Source organism: Camellia sinensis, chromosome 15, assembly GCF_055761805.1.
Source record: "Camellia sinensis isolate YWXY chromosome 15, ASM5576180v1, whole genome shotgun sequence".
Lineage (NCBI taxonomy): Eukaryota > Viridiplantae > Streptophyta > Magnoliopsida > Ericales > Theaceae > Camellia > Camellia sinensis.
In genome coordinates this window covers 76,018,017-76,038,801 of record NC_138975.1, presented here as the reverse complement: position 1 = coordinate 76,038,801, position 20,785 = coordinate 76,018,017, and the positions used below count along the sequence as shown (strand labels likewise).

The following is a 20,785-nucleotide window of genomic DNA, read 5'->3' as shown; positions in this document are numbered from 1 at the left end:
CTCCTCAGCCTTGTCAGCGGTAATTGAATTAATTTTGTTATTTTAAGAATGATGGTAGCGCTTTTCTCCAACTAGGGGATCAAAAAGAGAAGGTGTGCTAAATGGTTCGCAATATCATTGGCATGTTGAAATCTTAAATTAATAAAAGTGAAAGAATATATGGTATAGGGTCATATTAACATTTGTGGTTAAGATAAATGTTAATAAACATGTTCTTATTACCCAAAAATAAAATAAAATATTTAATGTAAAAGGGTATTTTGATCTTTATCTAAAAAAAGAAGAAAAAAAAAATTCTTTAATTTTGCCAGCTTAAGTTTTTACAATTTTTTATGCAAGTGACAATAATTATACTTATTTAATATTTTTTTTAACATATATTTTAAGGGCACATTAACAAAAAGAAAATAATATATAAATACACTTTCTAGACTTATTTTCTTGACCTAATACTGTGATGTGATTGATTAAGAGAAATGTTAGGGAGCATGAAATTTTTTCATGAAAATGATCATAAAAGATTTTTGACCCTTAAATTAACTTGATTAGTGTGTGGTGTTTTATTTTAAGTGTAATTCAAAAGTTACAAATATTTCATGATCATTTTCGTGAAAGACTTTTCATGATACTTAGCATTACTGATTGATTAATAATTAGAGAAAATATGAAAAAGAGTTTTACCTTTAATATCTTAATTAATTGTCATATCTATGAACTTAAAAAGTGGATCTAATTTTGATTTTGAATAGAAATGCTCTTAACAAAAACCTATAAAATAATAGGAATTATGATTAATAACGGTTGAAAATTAAAAGATATAAGGAGATATTTAATAATAATAATAATAATAATAATAATAATAATAAATGAGTATTAGGCATAATATTTTAAGAATAAAGATTGGAACCCCCTTTCCCCCACTCCCTTTGACCCCCTTTCTTTTTTTGATTGGTCACTTTTTTTTTTTCTTCTCCTCCAATCACCACCCGCCACGTGTGTGTGGGAGTGGTGGGGGTAGAAGTTTGAGGGAGTCTAAATCACTGTTGATATTTTAATATTTTAATTTATGACATTTAAGAAAATTAGAGATTGATTGCATCATGTTTAGAGAAAATACATAAAAAAAACTCTACTAATTTGGTATAATTATACTGACCTCATTTTTAATAACTTTAAAGTAATTGAAACTAATACATAAGATATGTAAATTCAAAAATAAACAAGTTTAAAATATAAATTTAATGTAAGATGAGCATATCATTTTGCATTCACATGATTAACAAATTATTCATGAAAAATATTACTAAGTATTTTATGAATTAAATATTAATGAAATGAAACCTAATATAATTTCGTCAAACTTATAGAGTTTGATTTATTTTATCTAAACGTCAAACATTAAGACAGTGTCTGATTCATTAGAATAAAATGAAATTAAATGAAATTATCATTTGTTATTTTAATATAATAGTCATTTCGTAATAAAGCCTAAAGAATCACTATTCTATTATATTCCATCTCATTCCAATCACTCAAGTAAAATATTATAAGTAAAATCTTTTTTTAGTACAAACTGTACCAAAATAATAATTTGGCCTTGTTTGGGAAGTTGGGTTTTAAGTTTCTTTTTTTCTGTTTTTTTTTCCACTAAAAGACAAATTATTTACAAAACCAAAAAAAATAAATTCAAACAAAATATCACATCAAACCCCCATAATCATTTTTTCTCTCACAAACATTACATCTAATCACAAAAAAATCTAACTATCTTTCCGAAAAAAAAAAAAAAAAAAAATTTCTAATAATATCTTACAGCTAAAAAAACCTACAAAAAAAAACTTACTTTCCAAACACCCATTTTGTGGTATACAAAAAATAAAATTATTTTTTCAAACTAGAATGCAATTTCTCCAAAGTGCATCCTAGACTAGAGGGGATTTTGGTCCTATGTTTATATCTGCTTGAGATTCGATTTTTATCTTTATTTTTTTTTTCAATTTTATCTTTTTATTTTGAATAATTTATTAATAATGGTCTATATGTTGAGTGAAATTTTTTGTAATTATACAAACATTCTTAATCAATTATGAAATATAAATATTTTATTTTTTAACAAATTACAAATACACCCATAAGATTTGTTTAAATTATGAATCGATCATATAATACTAGAAATTACAATTATTGTTTGTTATAAATTTTGATTTAACACAATAATCAGGAAAAAAAAAACTATTCTCCTATGTAATAATAAATTATCAAAGTTATTTATTAAAAAATATTTCTCATATAATTAAAAATTGTTAATTGACTTAATACTTTATTTATTAACAAAATAATTAATTGAAAAATATTTTTCATATTATTAAAAATTGTTAATGGTTATTTTTCATTTATTATGCGTGTATGATTGACGAATTAATAAAATGTATATATATATATTTTTTATTTTGTTTCTTTATTAGTTTAGTGAATTATTTTCGTAGTTTTTTTTTAGATTGATGAACTATCTTAGTATTTATTTTATATTTATCTGTTGAGGAAAGATACACACCATATTTTTTTTCTTTATAGATTCGGAAGAAATGTTAAAGACTCATAAATTCACCAAAAATGATATGGTAATAAAATTAGAGGGTATATAACAAATCAAAAAAATGATACATAGTATACCATATAATCGTATCATATATCTAATGATTTATTCTATTCAATTTTATAAAATAATATTCTAATTTTTTTAAAAATTATGAAAATATAAAATTTAAACCTACTATAATAATATAATAATAACTGTGAGCCTTTTAAACTAGTGTGTGTGTGTATATATATAGATATAACGCCCACAAAGAGCATGCAAGTCTAGGTGAACCCGAAGGCCTTGTTGAGCTCGATAGAATACAATGGGTCCTCCCCCGTTGACAACTTTGTCTCCCCAAATAGCCATGACCATGACCATGACCATCACCTCCATCTTCATCCTCTCCTTCTGTTGTGGTTGTGCTTCTGCTGCTACCTTTCAACCACAACCACAGGCAGGCCCCTTTAAGAAGATGTACGCGTTCGGAGACTCGTACACCGACACGGGCAACACAGGCTCCGCCACCGGCCCAAGTGGCTTCAACTATGTATCAAACCTCCCTTACGGCCGCACATTCTTCCACCACTCCACCAACCGCTACTCCGATGGCCGCCTCGTCATCGACTTCGTAGCACAATCCCTGTCCCTCCCATACTTGCCTCCTTACCTCCGTCATATTAACAGCAACCAAAAGTCATCGTCAATGGGTGTCAACTTCGCTGTTGCTGGTTCTACTGCAATAATACACAGTTTCTTTGTGAAGAACAACCTCACACTCAACATCACTCCTCAGTCCCTTCAAAACCAGCTCACTTGGTTCAACAACTTCTTGGAGTCTCAGGGGTGTAAAGGAGGAGGCCCCACAACAACAACTACCACAACCACCCAATGCAATGCAGCAATCAATGATGCTCTCTTCTGGGTTGGCGAAATTGGAGCCAATGACTATGCTTATACCATTGGATCTACTGTTTCCGGCACCACCATCCAACAGCTTGCAATCAAGAGTGTCACAGGGTTTCTACAGGTAATTAATCTCCCTCTCCCTCTCTCTATCTCTCTCTCTAAGCAACCAACAAACCTAGGGGTGTTGGTTGGTTAGTTTGATTGGGTTTGACACTAATTTTGGAATTAAACCAGTCATAATCAATTTCAATTTTTTTTGACTCAACCAAATCAATCATACATCAGAATCAATCCAAACTAACCCAATACCGCTCGGGTTAGTTTAGTTTGAAACCCCGTCCATTATATTAAAAATAATTGAATCAATTTTTTTTTTTAATTTATCTACCTCTATTTTGCATCAACATTTTCTTCCAAGTATTTGTCTATCTCTTATTTTGTATCAACATTTTCTTCTTCTTCCAAGTATTTAAAAATTCAAATTGAAGAGATTTCACAGGTTCACCACAATTACTATTAATGGGCTTATCAATTTGCATTTCATTTTAATTTTGACTCATCTTATTTAAAGAACAATTTTAAGCAGAGTCCAACATTTTATAATGCACATACATACGGTTCATGAGTTCTCTTATTTTTCACATTAAATTATTTACCTTATTAGTAAGCTAAATCATTTAACTTGAAGCAATTCTTAGACCAATCCTTCAAAATTTATTCAATTGTACAAACATCATGAAAATAGAAATTTGAAGTAACATACAAGACCATTGTAATATAAAGGCATGTGAATATAAATAAATATATATATATATATATACATATGTAAGTTCGGTTTTCAGGTCTGTTCGGTTTAAATAAATCTTAAACTAAGAACTAACTCAATCTTTTCGGTTTTGACAATTTGAATATTCGAAACCAAACCAATCCACTAAAAAAACCAACCAAACCGACTCAAAGAGATCAATTTAGTTTGATTCGCTCGATATTTTCAACACCCCTAAAACAACCAATCAACCAACCATTCAATTTTCCTTTCTCTCCCCTCCCCTGCCTGCCTTTTTGCTCTTGCGGAGCTTCAGTTTTACCAAAATTTGTATGCTCAAAACAAGCACTTCACCTTCATGATTGATTAATACAAGTGGTCGAAGTTAGGGTGTGTTCTTGATTTGAGTCGGTTCCCATCGTGTTAAATATTTTTTATGTCAAAGAAGAACCAGAAGCATGTCCTTCTTTCCTTATCATTGTTGCTAATCAAAGACAATCTTCTGGTCCGATTCATAAAGTCATTTAATTTTTCATTGGCAAATCATATGGATAATCTCTCAATTTTGCCCATGGTATCATTTTAGTCATTATCATTTCAATTAATTCAATTTTTATTCTTATTTTTAATTTTTTTTTTTCAATCTAGTCAATTAATAATGTCGATTAAGGCCTCCTTTGGAAACATGTTTTTTTAGTAATTTTTTGACTTTTTCACTAAAATATGATGTAAAAAAATTAGTATAATTGAAATGATTTTTTTAATTTTTTACGAAAAAGATGTGCAAAAGGTAGAGAGAAAGTGGAATCTTTGACTTTTTGACATAGGTTGTTAGCTTTTTGAATTTTTTAGTGACATTTTGACTTTTTTGCTAAAATCACCACTTGTCAAACGAGGTCTAAGATTTGTGAAAGAAAATATGGCGAATTACACTAACGGTCCCTATAGTTTGGACCTTGTGTCACTTCAATCCCTGACTTTTTAATTGTGACACATTTGATCCTAAATTTTGAATCTTGTTCCAAATAAGGAGAATTGACGATACCATTACTGAATTTCAAGGACAAAGTCGTCAATTTGATAAAATATAAACTAATTTGATAAAAATAAATGTCAAGAAAATATTTTAAAATTTTTAAAAATGATTTCTACCCACTAAAGATAAAATTATGTAAAATTGATAAAAAATTTTAGGCATTTTTTTTTACGAAGTTAATTTTTATTAAATGTGTTTGGATGATAATCATGTAATGAGTGGTTGCTTTTATTTTCATTAAATTAGTTCCTATTTTTCTAAAAATCAAATATGACGACAACTTTGATATTATTAAACTAATCCATTAAATTAAAAAATCCAAAACTAAAAATATTTCATATATTAAATATATCGATTGCACATAAAAAGTTTAGCAACATGATCATCATCAAAACACATAATAATAATTAATTTCGTAAAAAAATAAATAAACAAATGTCTAAAAGATTTATCAATTTTACATAATTTTATTTTTGGTAGATATATTTTTAAAAATTCAAAAATATTTTTTTTAACATTTATTTTTGTCAAATTAATATTTTATCAAATTGACAACTTTGCCTTTGAAATTGAGTAATGATATCTTCAATTGTCTTTATTTGAAATAAGATTAAAAATTGATGGTCAAATGTGTCATAATTAAAAAATCAGAAACCAAATTGACACGAGTCCCAAACTATATGGACTGTTAGTGTAATTCGCCCAAGAAAATAATTCACTAAAAGTTTTAGTTGAGGTTATCTCACTAAATTAAAAAAAATTTATAATTTCGACTATAAAAGAATGACACGTTACTTATGTAAATATTTTTTTATCAAAAAATATTATAAATTATAATCAATTAAATCAAATTAAAATAAAATCATACATTAATTGTCAAAATCGAACAAATTAAAATTACACAAACCAAAATAACATAAGAATCAAAATATAGAGACTATTAATACAATTTACTCTTTTTATTTTCTTAAATTCATGAACGATTCATAAAATCATTTGATTTTTTATTTTCTTAATTTCATGATTGATTAATCATTTTTTATTTTTATATCAAATAGAAAACAAAAGGACCGATTGGTCCCAATTTTTTTTTTTTAATTTTTAAAAAAGATAATTTTTAAGTGTGCAGTGTATACCATATGTACTTGTATAAATTCTCACAAATATATACAAGTTATCTTATAAAATTATGTAAATTTTCACAAACATACGTAAGTTAACCCATAAAATTTTAAAAAATCACAACTTATATATATATATATATATATATGAGAACTTATGTAATTTTGTAAAATAACTTATGTATATTTGTGAAAACTTACATAAATATATAATATACACCTTAACCGCCCAAACACTTTCCTTTCATCAAACATGTCGTGATTACTCGTAGGTGAAAAAACGTTAAAATGTGTGTATTTATTTATTCATGGCGTAGATCATTTGTGTCAAATCCAGATTATTCAGGTTATCTTATTTATTTCGGTAATGCTACTCAAGCATAAAACCGAATAATCAAATCAAATTACAGGGCTAATCCAATCGGGCCAGTCACGCGGGTCTTCACAGCAGTAGCATCTAAAAAAAAGGGGATTGAGGATGTTACTGCGTAGGCTATACGGTAAAATTGGCTCATTATGAAATTTATTTTCATAATTCGAACCGTGTACATTTTAAAATATATCAATTAAAACATGTCTATAAAATTTTAAGTTAATCAGATATTGTTTGTTCATTTATCTACTTAATATTGTATCTATAAAAATAAATAACAATTGTGATTTAAAATATTAAAATGAATACAAATATGAGTGGATGAATGGATAAATGATATTCGATTAACTAATTTTTTACAAACATATTTTACTTGATATATTTTAAAATATAAACAATTTAAATTATCAAAATAAACCCACAAATTTCACCGCACAACTTTCCTGCTGCATCCCCATTCCCTAAAAACCTCTTTCAAAGTAGAAGTTGAAATATTGGCTCCTAGTCTTTCTCAATATTAATACTATCAACTCAGACTTAGTTATTCAAATATTATTTAAAATTATCATTTTTAATTCATATTTATTCTACATATAAATATTATACTATATAAATTTAACCTCCATCACAAAATTACTCACTCAAAAAAATCTAAATAATTTTGTCTGAGTTCTATAGACTTTTTCCTTCCCCAAACGAAAACAAAATATAATAAATAAAAAATAAAACACCTAACGTTGTGTTTAATTGAGATTTGAAAAAAAGAAAAAAAAATAAAGTAGTGTGTAAAACTAGGTGAAATATATACATATTTTATTCACATTTCACATATATTTTCCTCTTTTTTTTTTTTCCCCCTTTTAAGGGATTGTTTGATATAAACTATATAAGTGTATTTTTTGACTTTTTGACAAAAAAAAGTAGAGGAAAAAAATATATGCTTAGGATAACTTTTTAACTTTTTACGAAAAAATGTGTATTAAAATATTGTATCAACTAGTAAAATTACCTTTTTACCCTTTTGAGCACTGGCATGCTTTCTGTGCATGTCAGTGACCATCCCACACTGTGCTGCACTGTTTTTTTTTTTTTTTTTTTACCAAAAAGTGCACTATTGGAAGGAAACAAAACCAATGGCATTTTTGTCTTTTTACCGTCTGTCTATTCAGCCTTTTTTTTTTTTGCCCAAACATGTGAATAGTATTAACTTTTTAACTTTTTCAGTGATTTTTTGACTTTTTGTCTTTTTTAGGAGATGCCAAATACTTACTAAATCTCTACTCAAATCTTTTAACCAAACACAACATAAATAATACAGTTATCAACATAGTTTATACCAGAAAAAACAAAGCAAATGAATTCGCTTAATCTCTTGCATCATTTAATCTATGGTCTGTGTCTCTAGTCTCAAATCAAATTGGTAGTCTAATTTGGTTTATTGAGGCCAATTTTGGATCATGTTTCGATAATTTAAATCGTTTACATTTTAAGATTTCTCAAGTATATCATTTTTGTAAAAATCAGGTCAATTGGATAATGGAAACCTTGTGTTCGGATCACTTTCGTATGAACTGTTTATTTTTTCACCGTCTATTTTTTTCATATAAGACTTATTCAAAAATGTGATTTTTGTTATCCGATTGACTTGATTTGTTATAGGAATAATATACTCGATGAACCCTAAAATATAAATAATTCAAATTATCAAAACGACACCTAAAAATGAGCCCAATGGGTCAGACACCACCTCTCCGGTCCGATTTGGGATTGGAGAAAAGTCAGTCCCTTAATCTATATATATGGAGAAGGCTTTTTACTAGTTCACAAAATGGATTGAACAGTGCTGTTGGGACTATGTGACTTATTACAAGTCTCATTTCGATAATTCAAATCGTTTAATATGTAAAACTTGTTAAGTATTTTATTCTTACAAACAATTATTATGATCCAATAACAATGTTCAATCTACAAGCATGGTCCTATATCTATACACTATATATAAAAGGCAATTGAGGCCATTCTAACAATGAAAACACTGCTCACAAAATGGCATCTATTTTGTCAGTTTTTGCAAATTATACCCTTTTAACTTTTCAGATTCTATTGCCATTGGGTGAGATATTTTGGACAATTAACATGTTTAACATGAAATTACTTTTCAGCCCCTCTATTTTGTATGCAAAGTTTTGTTTTATTTGTCATTTATAGATCCCTTTTGTACTTTGGTCACTCTATGAGGCCTACATTGACTATTTCGTTGGAGAAGTTATTGGTTAGTGTTGAGTTATCGTTACGTGATATTTTAATAGTGTTGTAATTAGTAAAAGAAGAGTTCACAAATTCATGTTGAGTGATTAAAGAATATGAAGAATATAATAAATTATGATTCATAAGAAATATAACTATGTAAGAGCATCTCCAACGGTTCAGTAAAATTTGCACCAAATCTGAATAAAAAAAAGGTAATTTTCTCAATATGATACGAGCTGCTCCAACTGTTCCACTGTAGAGTGCATCAAAACAAAGAGGACGTCCGGTGGGATGATCGGTCGGTCGACCGGGCTAGCCAACTCACAAAAAAAAAAAAATTCCCTCCTTTTCTGTTCCCATTTCGTTTCTTATTTCTTTTTCCCTCCATTACATATTTTCTATTTTAGTTTGCCTCGAATAATGATTTCCTTCCAAAACCTGATATAAACACATTATCCATGTACCATATACCAAATACTAGACAAGTGATACGTTATATCTGAAAGGCACCATAACTGAAACTAGAGCATAATGAGTATCTTAAATTCCATGATGTTCACTTCATGTTTATTCTCTTCCTCTTCTTCTTCCTCATCCTCTGATGATGAAAAAATGGTTACACTTTTGGGGGCTTATGAGATGAATAATGCTAGTGTGATTCGGATTCTGCAATCAACTGATGGATCAAAGAAAATAGATAGTTCTGTTGTAGGCCAAAAGTACGTACGTCATGATAGAATGAAGGGTCATGAGCGATTGTTTGCAGATTATTTTGCGACAAATCTAGTTTATTTACCTACAACATTTCGGAGACATTTTCGAATGCGTCATCCTTTATATCTGCGAATTTCGAATGCCATCGAAGCACACAATCCATATTTTGTTCAAAAACAAGATGCAACTCATATTCTTGGATTGTCTCCCCTACAAAAGATGACTTCAGCAATGAGAATATTGTCATATGGTGTGGCAGTAGATACAATTGATGATTATATACGTATTGGGTAAAGCGCTGTAATTCAAAGTTTGCAACATTTTTGTAATTCAGTAATTGAAATCTTTGGACCGGAATACCTAAGATCTCCAACAACAACTGATATTGCTAGATTACTTGTTATTGGGGAGGTTTGGGGGTTTCCTGGTATGTTAGGAAGTTTAGATTGCATACATTGAAAGTGGAAAAATTGTCCAAAGGCATGGCAAGGTCAATACGTAGGCCATCAAAAAAAGTCAACCATCATTCTTGAAGCAGTAGCTTCTTATGACTTGTGGATTTAGCATGCATTTTTTGAAATGCCTGGATCACACAATGACTTGAATGTGTTGGATCGATTGCCCTTATTTTCTGATCTTGCTCAAGCAAAAGCTCTCCCTGTCCATTACACTATTAATGGACACAATTATAATATGGGTTATTACCTTGCGGATGGTATATACCCTCAATGGGCAACACTGGTTCAAACAATCTCTTCTCTCCAAGGAGCAAAGAAGCAACCTTTTACAATGATGCAAGAGTCAGCAAGGAAGGATGTAGAACGTGGCATTCGGAGTGTTCTAATCTCAATTTGCAATTATAGGTGGTGTCGTACGTTTTTGGGATCCAAAAATGCTTGGGAACATAAGGAAGAGTTGCGTTATATTACATAATATGATTGTCGAAGATGAGAGAGAGGAGTACATTGATTTCGATTATGTACTTTTATCAACCAACGCACCAGTACAACTTTCGTGTATTACTAACAATGACTTCCAATCATTTATGTCTCGTCATTTAGGTATTAGAGATAAAAATGCATATCATGCCCTCCGTAATGATTTAATAAAACATATGTGGCATCTTCACGATGAAAACTAATTCACCATGTCAACGTGAACATGCAATTTTGCTTATTTTTTGGAATGAGAGGTTGTCAGCTACTGTTTGGTGTTAGTTCTCTTCATAATTTTGTCAATATTATCCAAGTACCTGACAAGTTCTGTTCTGATGTTCTGTTTTGATAATTCAATCTATAAATTTGACAATTGATAAATGTTCTCTGCTGATTATCCAAGATTATCCAATACATAATTTATTAATGTTGTCTTCTTACATATATCCACATATATTAAATTACCAAAGAATTACAGTTTTTAATAACCATGCCTTAATCAGTTAAAAAATAATTACCAAAGGCTTACTGATGTTGGAAGTCTTATATTTAAAAATTCATTCATAAATTTGCAAATTCATTTATTCAATACATCATGAATATTCAATACCTCATTAATTTGACAAATCAATGAGGCTGTACAATACAAATTAAACAACTCAATTTGTTTTCAGATGTGGCATACGAGCCTCATTTGATGAGTCAATGCCTCATGACACACACCACCATCTAACTAATTCATTAAACCAATTTACCAACCACATTAATTCCCTCCACCATCTACCTCATTTATTGACCCTCTATATAAACTCAACATTGGACAGAAATGGCTACACAAAATCTGCTCCACAAACCCTAAGCTAAAGCAGTAACCAAGACCAGCAAGCCAAATTCTGTTCCCAAAACACTATATATTCACTCTATACAAACTCAATATTGGAAGTGTGCATCGACAGAATCAGCAAGCCGAAGCAACTGAAGCAACAAGCCAAACAACAGCAGAAACTAAATTTTGTGAGTGTACAACACCGGTTAACTGATGGGTTGACTGGCCGATCAACTAGCCTTGCTTAATTTATTTATTTTTTTCAGTGTGCACTTCCTTATCTGTTGCACTTCTACACACCACACTTCACACCATTTAAGCTCCTCACACTCAATGTCAGCTCTAATTCACCTTTGATATTTAACACATTTCCATTTTAATTTGAGCTCCTCTGTAATTTACCATTGATATTTAACACATTTCCGTTAAAACTGAACATATATTTACATCATGCCTAGAACAAAACGAGCCAGACCAGAACATGGTGAAAGCTCCAATCCTTCACCACGCCAACAATAGCAACCTAAAAATGAGGCTTATCCTACATCTAATTTTCTCAGTGAAAGTCATGAACAAGCCTTTGAAAGCTTTTCTAGGCAACCTATTGTAACCGAGAGGAGGGTTAATCTGCCACCTCAATATGATCCACTATTAGTTAGCAAACTTGAGGCAATGTGGTGGGTAAATTTAATTAATTTACCGCAAAAGGTATATCCACGGCTGGTGTCTTTATTTTATGTTCACCTAAGAGGTACTAACGAAGAATATGGAAACTTTACTCTTATGTCATATGTGAAAGGAAAGGGTATTCAGTTTGATATCCCTACTTTAGCAGGAATTATTGGAGTTGAGGAAGGGGATATGCATATCTATTTTCAAAGTGAGGCTGACCTAGCTGATATTGTTAGTAATATCAATGATGTATATACTACTATTTGTGAGAACAGATTTATCGGGAGTAATCTACAAACAAAACATTTGAAATGCCATCTTCGAATTCTCTACCGGTGGATTGTAGAAAATGTCACATTGAAAAGAGTACATTTTGACGTTGTCCCATATTTTAATGCTTATTTGCTATACTGTTTTGAAGTTGACCATAAATTAGATTTGTGCTACATAATAATGAAAGAAGTGATGTATGCAAATCTTGGTCAATTCATGGGGCGGTCATTACGTTTTGGGGCATTGCTGACTAAAATTTTCAAACATTTTAGGGTTCGCCTTGTAGGTGAAACAGGGACCAAAATCTCTTCAGCCATTTCGGAGTATACACTAACCGGTACAGGTGGAGCCGACAATTTAATGGAAAGTCTTAATGCACATGTCCCACCAGATGATATTCCAGAAGATCCTCATGCCAATGCGATGCCATCCACTGAACAACCTCAATATTAGACTGAGTTTTTGGCCATGGAAGAAGAACGACATAATCAACGCGTTCAATGGAAACAACAAATGGCTAATCAGGTCAGTTCGTTGGGTACTCAGTTTAATGCATTTACCACTGCACATAACTCATTAATTCAACAATTTGGTGTGATCCATTTAGACATTGAAAGACGTAATGAAGTGGCAAGCAATCGCAGGTTGTTCAGTGGATGGCATCGCATTGGCATGAGGATCTTCTGGAGCATCATCTGGTGGGACATGTGCATTAAGACTTGCCATTAAATTGTCGGCTCCACCTGCACGGGTTAGTGTATGCTCCGAAATGGCTGAAGAGATTTTGGTCTCTGTTTCACCTACAAGGCGAACCCTAAAATGTTTGAAAATTTTAGTCAGCAATGCCCCAAAACGTAATAATCGCCCCATGAATTGACCAAGATTTGCATACATCATTTCTTTCATTATTATGTAGCACAAATCTAATTTATGGTCAACTTCAAAATAGTGTAACAAATAAGCATTAAAATATGGGACAGCATCAAAATGTCCTCTTTTCAGTGTGACATTTTCTACAATCCACCGGTGGAGAATTCAAAGATGGCGTTTCAAATGTTTTGCTTGTAGATTACTCCCGGTAAATCTATTCTCACAAATAATAGTATACACGTCATTGATATTACCAACAATATCAACTAGGTCAGCCTCACTTTGAAAATGGATATGCATATCCCCTTCCTCAACTCCAATAATTCCAGCTAAAGTAGGGATATCAAACTGAATACCCTTTCTTTTCACATAAGACAGAAGAGTAAAGTTTCCATCTTCTTCGTTAGTACCTCTTAGGTGAACATAAAATAAAGACACCAGTCGTGGATATACCTTTTGCGTTAAATTAATTAAATTTACCCACCCCATTACCTTAAGTTTGCTAACTAATAGTGGATCATATTGAGGTGGCAGATTAACCCTCCTCTCGGTTACAATAGGTTGCCTAGAAAAGCTTTCAAAGGCTTGTTCATGCCTTTCACTGAGAAAATCAGACGTAGGATAAGCCTTATTTTTAGGTTGTTGTTGTTGGCGTGGTAGAGGATTTGAGCTTTCACCATGTTCTAGTCTGGCTCATTTTGTTCTAGGCATGATGTGAATATATGTTCAATTTTAATTGAAACGTGTTAAATATCAATGGTAAATTACAGAGGAGCTCAAATTAAAATGGAAATGTGTTAAATATTAAAGGTGAATTAGAGTTGACATTGAGTGTGAGGAGCTCAAATGGTGTGAAGTGTGGTGTGCAGAAGTGCAACAGATAAGGAAGTGCACACTGAAAAAAATAAACAAATTAAGCAGGGCCGGTTGACCGGCCGGTCAACCGGTGTTGTACACTCACAAAATTTATTTTCTGCTGCTGTTTGGCTTGTTGCTTCAGTTGCTTCGGCTTGCTGATTCTGTCAATGCACACTTCCAATATTGAGTTTGTATAGAGTGAATATATAGTGTTTTGGGAACAGAATTTGGCTTGCTAATCTTGGTTGTTGCTTTAGCTTAGGGTTTGTGGAGCAGATTTTGTGTAGCCATTTTTGTCCAATGTTGAGTTTATATAGAGGGTCAATAAATGAGGTAGGTGGTGGAGGGAATTAATGCAGTTGGTAAATTGGTTTAATGAATTAGTTGGATGGTGGTGTATGTCATGAGGCATTGACTCATCAAATAAGGCGCGTATGCCACATGTGAAATCAAATTGAGTTGTTAAATTTGTATTGTACAACATTATTGATTTGTCAAATTAATGAGGTATTGAATATTCATGATGTACTGAATAAATGAATTTCCAAATTTATGAATGAATTTTTAAATATAAGACTTCCAACATTAGTAAGCCTTTGGTAATTATTTTCTAACTGATTAAGACATGGTTATTAAAAACTGTAATTCTTTGGTAATTTAATATATGTGGATATATATAAGAAGACAACATCAATAAATTATGAATTGGATAATCTTGGATAATCAGCAGAGAACGTTTATCAACTGTCAAATTTATAGATTGGATTATTAGAACAGAACTTGTCAAGTACTTGGATAATATTGACAAAATTATGAAAAGCACTAACAACAAACAGTAGCTAACAACCTCCTATTCCAAAAAATAAGCAAAATTACATGTTCGCGTCGACATGGTGAATTTAGTTTTCACCGTGAAGATGCCACATATGTTCTATTGAATCATTACGGAGGGCATGATATCTATTTTTATCTCTAATACCTAAATGACAAGACAGAAATGATTGGAAGTCATTGTTAGTAGTACAAGAAAGTTGTACCGGTGCGTTGGTTGATGAAAATTCATAATCGAAATCAAGGTGCTCCTCTCTCTCATCTTCGACAATCATATTATGTAATATAACGCAACTCTTTATTATGTTCCCAAGCATTTTCAAATCCCAAAAATATGCGGCATCATCTATAATTGCAAATCGAGATTGGAGCACTCCGAATGCCCGCACTACATCCTTCCTTGCTGATTCTTGCATCATTGCAAAATGTTGCTTTTTTGCTCCTTGGGGAGAAGAGATTGCTTGAACCAGTGTTGCCCATTGAGGGTGTATACCATCAGCAAGGTAATAACCCATATTTTATAACTGTGTCCATTAATAGTGTAATGGACAGAGTGAGCTTTACCTTAAGCAAGATTAGAAAATAAGGGCGATCGATCCAACACATTCAAGTTATTGTGTGATCCAGGCATTCCAAAAAATACATGCCAAATCCATAAGTCATAAGAAGCTACTGCTTCAAGAATGATGCTTGACTTTTTTTGATGGCCTACGTATTGACATTGCCATGCCTTTGGACAATTTTTCCACTCCCAATGCATGCAATCTAAACTTCCCAACATACCCAGAAACCCCCGAACCTCCCCAATAGCAAATAATCTAGCAATATCAGTTGATATTGGAGATCTCAGGTATTCTGGTCCGAAGATTTCAATTACTGAATTACAAAAGTGTTGCAAACTTTTAATTGCAGTGATTTCCCCAATACGTTTATAATCATCAACTGCATTTACTGCCACTCCATATGGCAATATTCTCATTGCTGATGTTATCTTTTGTAGGGGAGACAATCCAAGAATATAAGTTGCATCTTGTTTTTGAACAAAATATGGATTGTGTGCTTCGATGGCATTCAAAATTCGTAGATACAAAGAACGACATATTCAAAAACGTCTCCGAAATGTTGCAAGTGAATACACTGGATTTGCCGCACAATGATCCCCAAACAATCGCTCATGACCCTTCATTCTATCGCGACGTATGTACTTATGGCCTACAACAAAACCATCTCTTTTCTTTGATCCATCAGTTGATCGCAGAATCTGAATTATACTAGCATTATTCATCTCATAAGCCCCCAAAAGTGGAACCATTTTTTCATCATCAGACTCATCATCAGAGGATGAGGAAGAAGAAGAGGATGAAAATGAAGTGAATATCATGGAATTTAAGATACTCATTATGCTCTACTTTCAGTTATGGTGCGTTTCAGATATGGTGCCTTTCAGATATATCGTACCACTTGTCTGGTATATGGTACATGGATAATGTGTTTATATTAGGTTTTGGAAGGAAATCATTATTGGAGGCAACCAAAAATGAAAAATATGTAATGGTGGGAAAAAGAAATAAGAAACGAATTGGGAACAGAAAAGGAGGGGGGGAAAATTGAGTTGGCTAGCCTGGTCGACCAGCCGGACATCCCATTTATTTTGATGCACGCTACAGTGGAATGGTTGGAGCTGCTCGTATTAGATTGAGAAAATTACCTTTTTTTTACTCAGATTTGGTGGAAATTTTACTGAATCGTTGGAGATGCTCTCAGTTTGGTGAAACTTATGCTCCGTTCTCAATTGGATATCAATTTGGTGAAACCATTGGAAAGAGAAAAAATAACTTTTTTATCAAATTTAAATATGACACTAAATCTAATGCAACGTTAGAGATGGCCTAACATCTCTGAAACAATCAATAATTTTTCATTTGGTTACCTAAATGCTACTAGCCATCACCATCACACTTCATTTACCAGACAAAACAAGCTTTTTCTGTATCAAGTCACAACTCATGATCATTTGTATTTAAAAAATAATACTAAAATAAAAAATAATATGGTAATATGATTTTTTTTTAATAACAAAAAGAATTTTTAAGAGAATTTTACTTTAAAATAAAATTTATATTGAGTGCATTACGCAGAAAAGTTTTATATCAATTTTTTATATAATTACTCTTATATTATTAATAATGCAAAGTATATTGTAACACAAAAAATATTAAAAAAACTAAATTGAAGTTCATCTTGGGTGTAATATATCATCACTCTTTGTATTATTTATAAGGTCAAGTGCAATGAATTCAAATAATAATAAATAAATAAATATGCAATGAATTAAAGGAAAATTATTAAAACATAAAAAGTGCAAAAAAAAATTACATTTATGAGTTTAAGATTTATTTTAAGAGTGACCCACGTCACTATGAAGAAAATTTTTAATTATATAATGTTTTTCTATTTTTATTTATATACCTTCATTCAATTTTATTTTTTTTTGCAGCTTTCATAATTAGACCCAGCTCCTCTCTAATAACTAGAGGGTGTTGTTTGGCATTGGTGGGTCCTCATCTGGGCCCATGACGATAATCTAAACAATTCAATATGTAAAACACGTTGAATACATCATCCTTGCAGAAAATCACATTAATTAGATATCGATAATCACTTGATCAAATCACATTTCAATATAATTTTCAAATAGAATTTTCAAAATAAGTTATGATAAAAATGTGATTTGATCAAATGGTTATAGATATCCAATCAACGTGATTTTTTGCAGAGATAATATGCTCGATGAGTTCTACAAATTGAACGGTTTGGATCATCGTCTTTGGCCCAGATCAGGGCCTAACAATGCCAAACAACACCCTCTAGTTACTGCAGAGAAGTTATATCCTTCATAATTTATGAATCTCTCCACAAAATTTAAGGTTGCGTTTGGTAGAGTTTTAGAATTATAATTTGATAATAGAGTTGTATTTTGAGTTTGTGAGTTTTGAAATTATGATTTGAGTGTAAAAATTGTGTTTGGTTATAAGTTTTAAAAATAGTTCGAATTGAGAAATCTGACATATAATATTGAAAGATTAGTGTTTTGAAAAGTGGGTGTGAAATTGATTTTCTAAAATTGTAACCAAACAACACACTCAAACTAAAGAGTAGAATTAAACTTCAAAAGTTCTACCAAACAGAGTCTAAAATCTTTTCATAATCATCATTAAATACCGTTGTTACATTTTTTACTTTTATTTACACAAGCATTTGTTAACAATATTTTAAAATAATTGTATTGTTGTCAATATAATATTTTATGCAATGAGAATTTCACAAATATTATACTTATAATTTGTATAACTTTCGCAAATAAAATATTTTTTTTTTTATCATGATAATTGTGCGAAGCACCATGCCCATTGCCCTCACCCTAGTATATATATATATATATATATGCGCTTTGGCTTTTGCTTTTACGTTTTATTTTATTTCTATCACCCACATTCTAGTGCGTTTCTTTCCATGGTTCCTCTTAAACTTTCAGAGCAAAAGCAAACCCATTAAGCATTTTTTGTTTGATTAATAGTTTGGATTTTACCTATTCCGTCTTCTTTCTTGGTATTGTTGATCGTGTGGATTGATTTCTTGACTGAAGAAGACTCACAGAGAAGACACTGAGATTAGTCGATTTCTTGACTGAAGGCAAACGAAGTGATAATTCAGAGAGAACGACGAGGACAATGAGAGAGGACATGGGTTTAACGCCCAACAGGCCTAGAAGCTCTTCTCAACACAGATTTCAATTAGGATTGGTATTCTTTATAATAAATAAAATAAAAATGAAGTAACTAACAAACGACATATCATTTTCCTATTTGAGTTATTTTTCGTGTCATCTTACGGTGTCACTTTTGTGTTGTGTTATAGAGAACTAACCCACCTTAACTAACTAACTAACAGCTGCTTGTCTGATCTGAAAGCCTTTTAACTGTAGTAGAGATGGAATTCACAGTCGTGTTAATTGACATGGTACTATGGTAGTGTCAAAAGTTTTGACCTAAACTTGAATCATTTCATGTGTTATATTATAGTGTCTGTGTTTGTGTTGTGTTCACAGGCATTGTTGACAAAGGGAGCAAAGTACATTGTGGTACAAGGTCTGCCCACAACAGGTTGCTTGCCCCTGGCATTGGCACTGGCTCCAGAAAATGACAGAGACGACATGGGGTGTGTGGCAAGTGTAAACAAGCAAAGCTACAGCCACAACGCTGTTCTCCAGTCCAAGTTGAAAGATCTGAGAGCCCGGTTTCCTCATGCGGTCATTGTCTATGCCGATTACTGGAACGCCTGCCGCAATGTCATGAAGAATTCAGCCAAGTACGGCTTCAAGGAGCCCTTCAAGGCCTGCTGTGGAGCTGGGGGCGGTCCCTACAACTTTCAAGCGTTCAGTGCCTGTGGTTCACCCTCCTCTACCTCCTGCCCTGACCCATCTCACTACATCAATTGGGATGGAGTTCACCTCACTGAAGCCATGTATAAGGTGCTCGCTGACTCATTCCTCAATGGATCATTCTCTCATCCTCCATTCCAATCTCTGCTAACCAGGAATAAGCATGCAGCTCCTGGTCTGTACTACTGATCACCTACCTCAAAGTGTTGTTCAGTTCAAACAATGGATGAGGCTCAGAGGATTCACTCTCTCTGAAATTTCTGGTTGCTTATGCAGGAGAATGAGTCTGGAATATATTAATTTTTATATATTTTAAATAATAATATTATTGAGTTGTATTACATAGATACTATGGTTACCAGAAGCCAATTTGCTACGGAGTTTCAATTCAATAACTTGTCATGGATTCAGAGTTTGATCCAAACCAACAACATTGATCAATCATTTTATCACTCAAATTCAGTGAGCAAATAAATAAGAGCTCTCTTATCATAATATTACGATTAATGACCAATTCACGATTCGATTCGTAACTTATACAGAGTTGATACGAAACTATTGGAGAATCTATTTTGAGAGTGAATTTATGGTGAATCGCACGATTCACAATTGATTCACAATTTGATTCATTTTTTATAATTCATGTAATTTTCAAATTAATGTGTCCAACATATTCTGTCATTTTTTTTTTTTTATCTTTTTATTTAGAGCATTGCTATTCAGTCTCAAAAATTAGACCCATTTTTTAAATCTAATGATGTGTCGAGAACATAATTTGTTATCGATAGGTCTAGAAAACCAGAAGGGATGAGGAAGCTTTATCAAAGCGCAACGCTTTACCGCCCCACCTAGAGGGAAATAGACCCCTAAACAATAACACAATAATAACACAACATGCTAAACTACATAATACTGTACAAGTGTAATACATACACATCATCTACTCAACAACAACAATATCATTATCCACTGATGACCAATGACAAAACCACTAAACAAATAAATAAATACACGACTGATACAATATAAATCCATAACTAATTCCACCTTTTTAAATTAACCATTTCTCATTCGAATTCATAAAAAAGTTACACACTATTTTATTTCCAAAACCAAATCCGTTATTTCAAAACCATCAATTACGTCCACCCTTGGCCAAAACTCCACATTTTTCCTTAAACCAATCCAATTCATAAAACGCAACTACAATACAAAGTTAATCAAAACCACTACTAAACCTAATTAAGTTTCATTTTAATAACTAAACCACTATTCCAATTCTTTAACACATAACTCAGTTATTACACAACTTCACCCATTTAAGATTAATTA

At 31.6% G+C, this 20,785-nt stretch overlaps 1 protein-coding gene across 1 annotated transcript; it reads left to right on the top strand.

Annotated features, from left to right (window-relative positions):
- Positions 1-2,847: 2,847 nt before the first annotated feature.
- Positions 2,848-19,948, top strand: LOC114260281 (GDSL-like Lipase/Acylhydrolase superfamily protein). The gene is made up of 2 exons (XM_028200359.2): positions 2,848-3,608; positions 19,121-19,948. Exons 1-2 carry the CDS (start codon positions 2,904-2,906, stop codon positions 19,640-19,642), a joined length of 1,227 nt encoding a protein of 408 aa, XP_028056160.2. The 5' UTR covers positions 2,848-2,903; the 3' UTR covers positions 19,643-19,948.
- Positions 19,949-20,785: the final 837 nt, after the last annotated feature.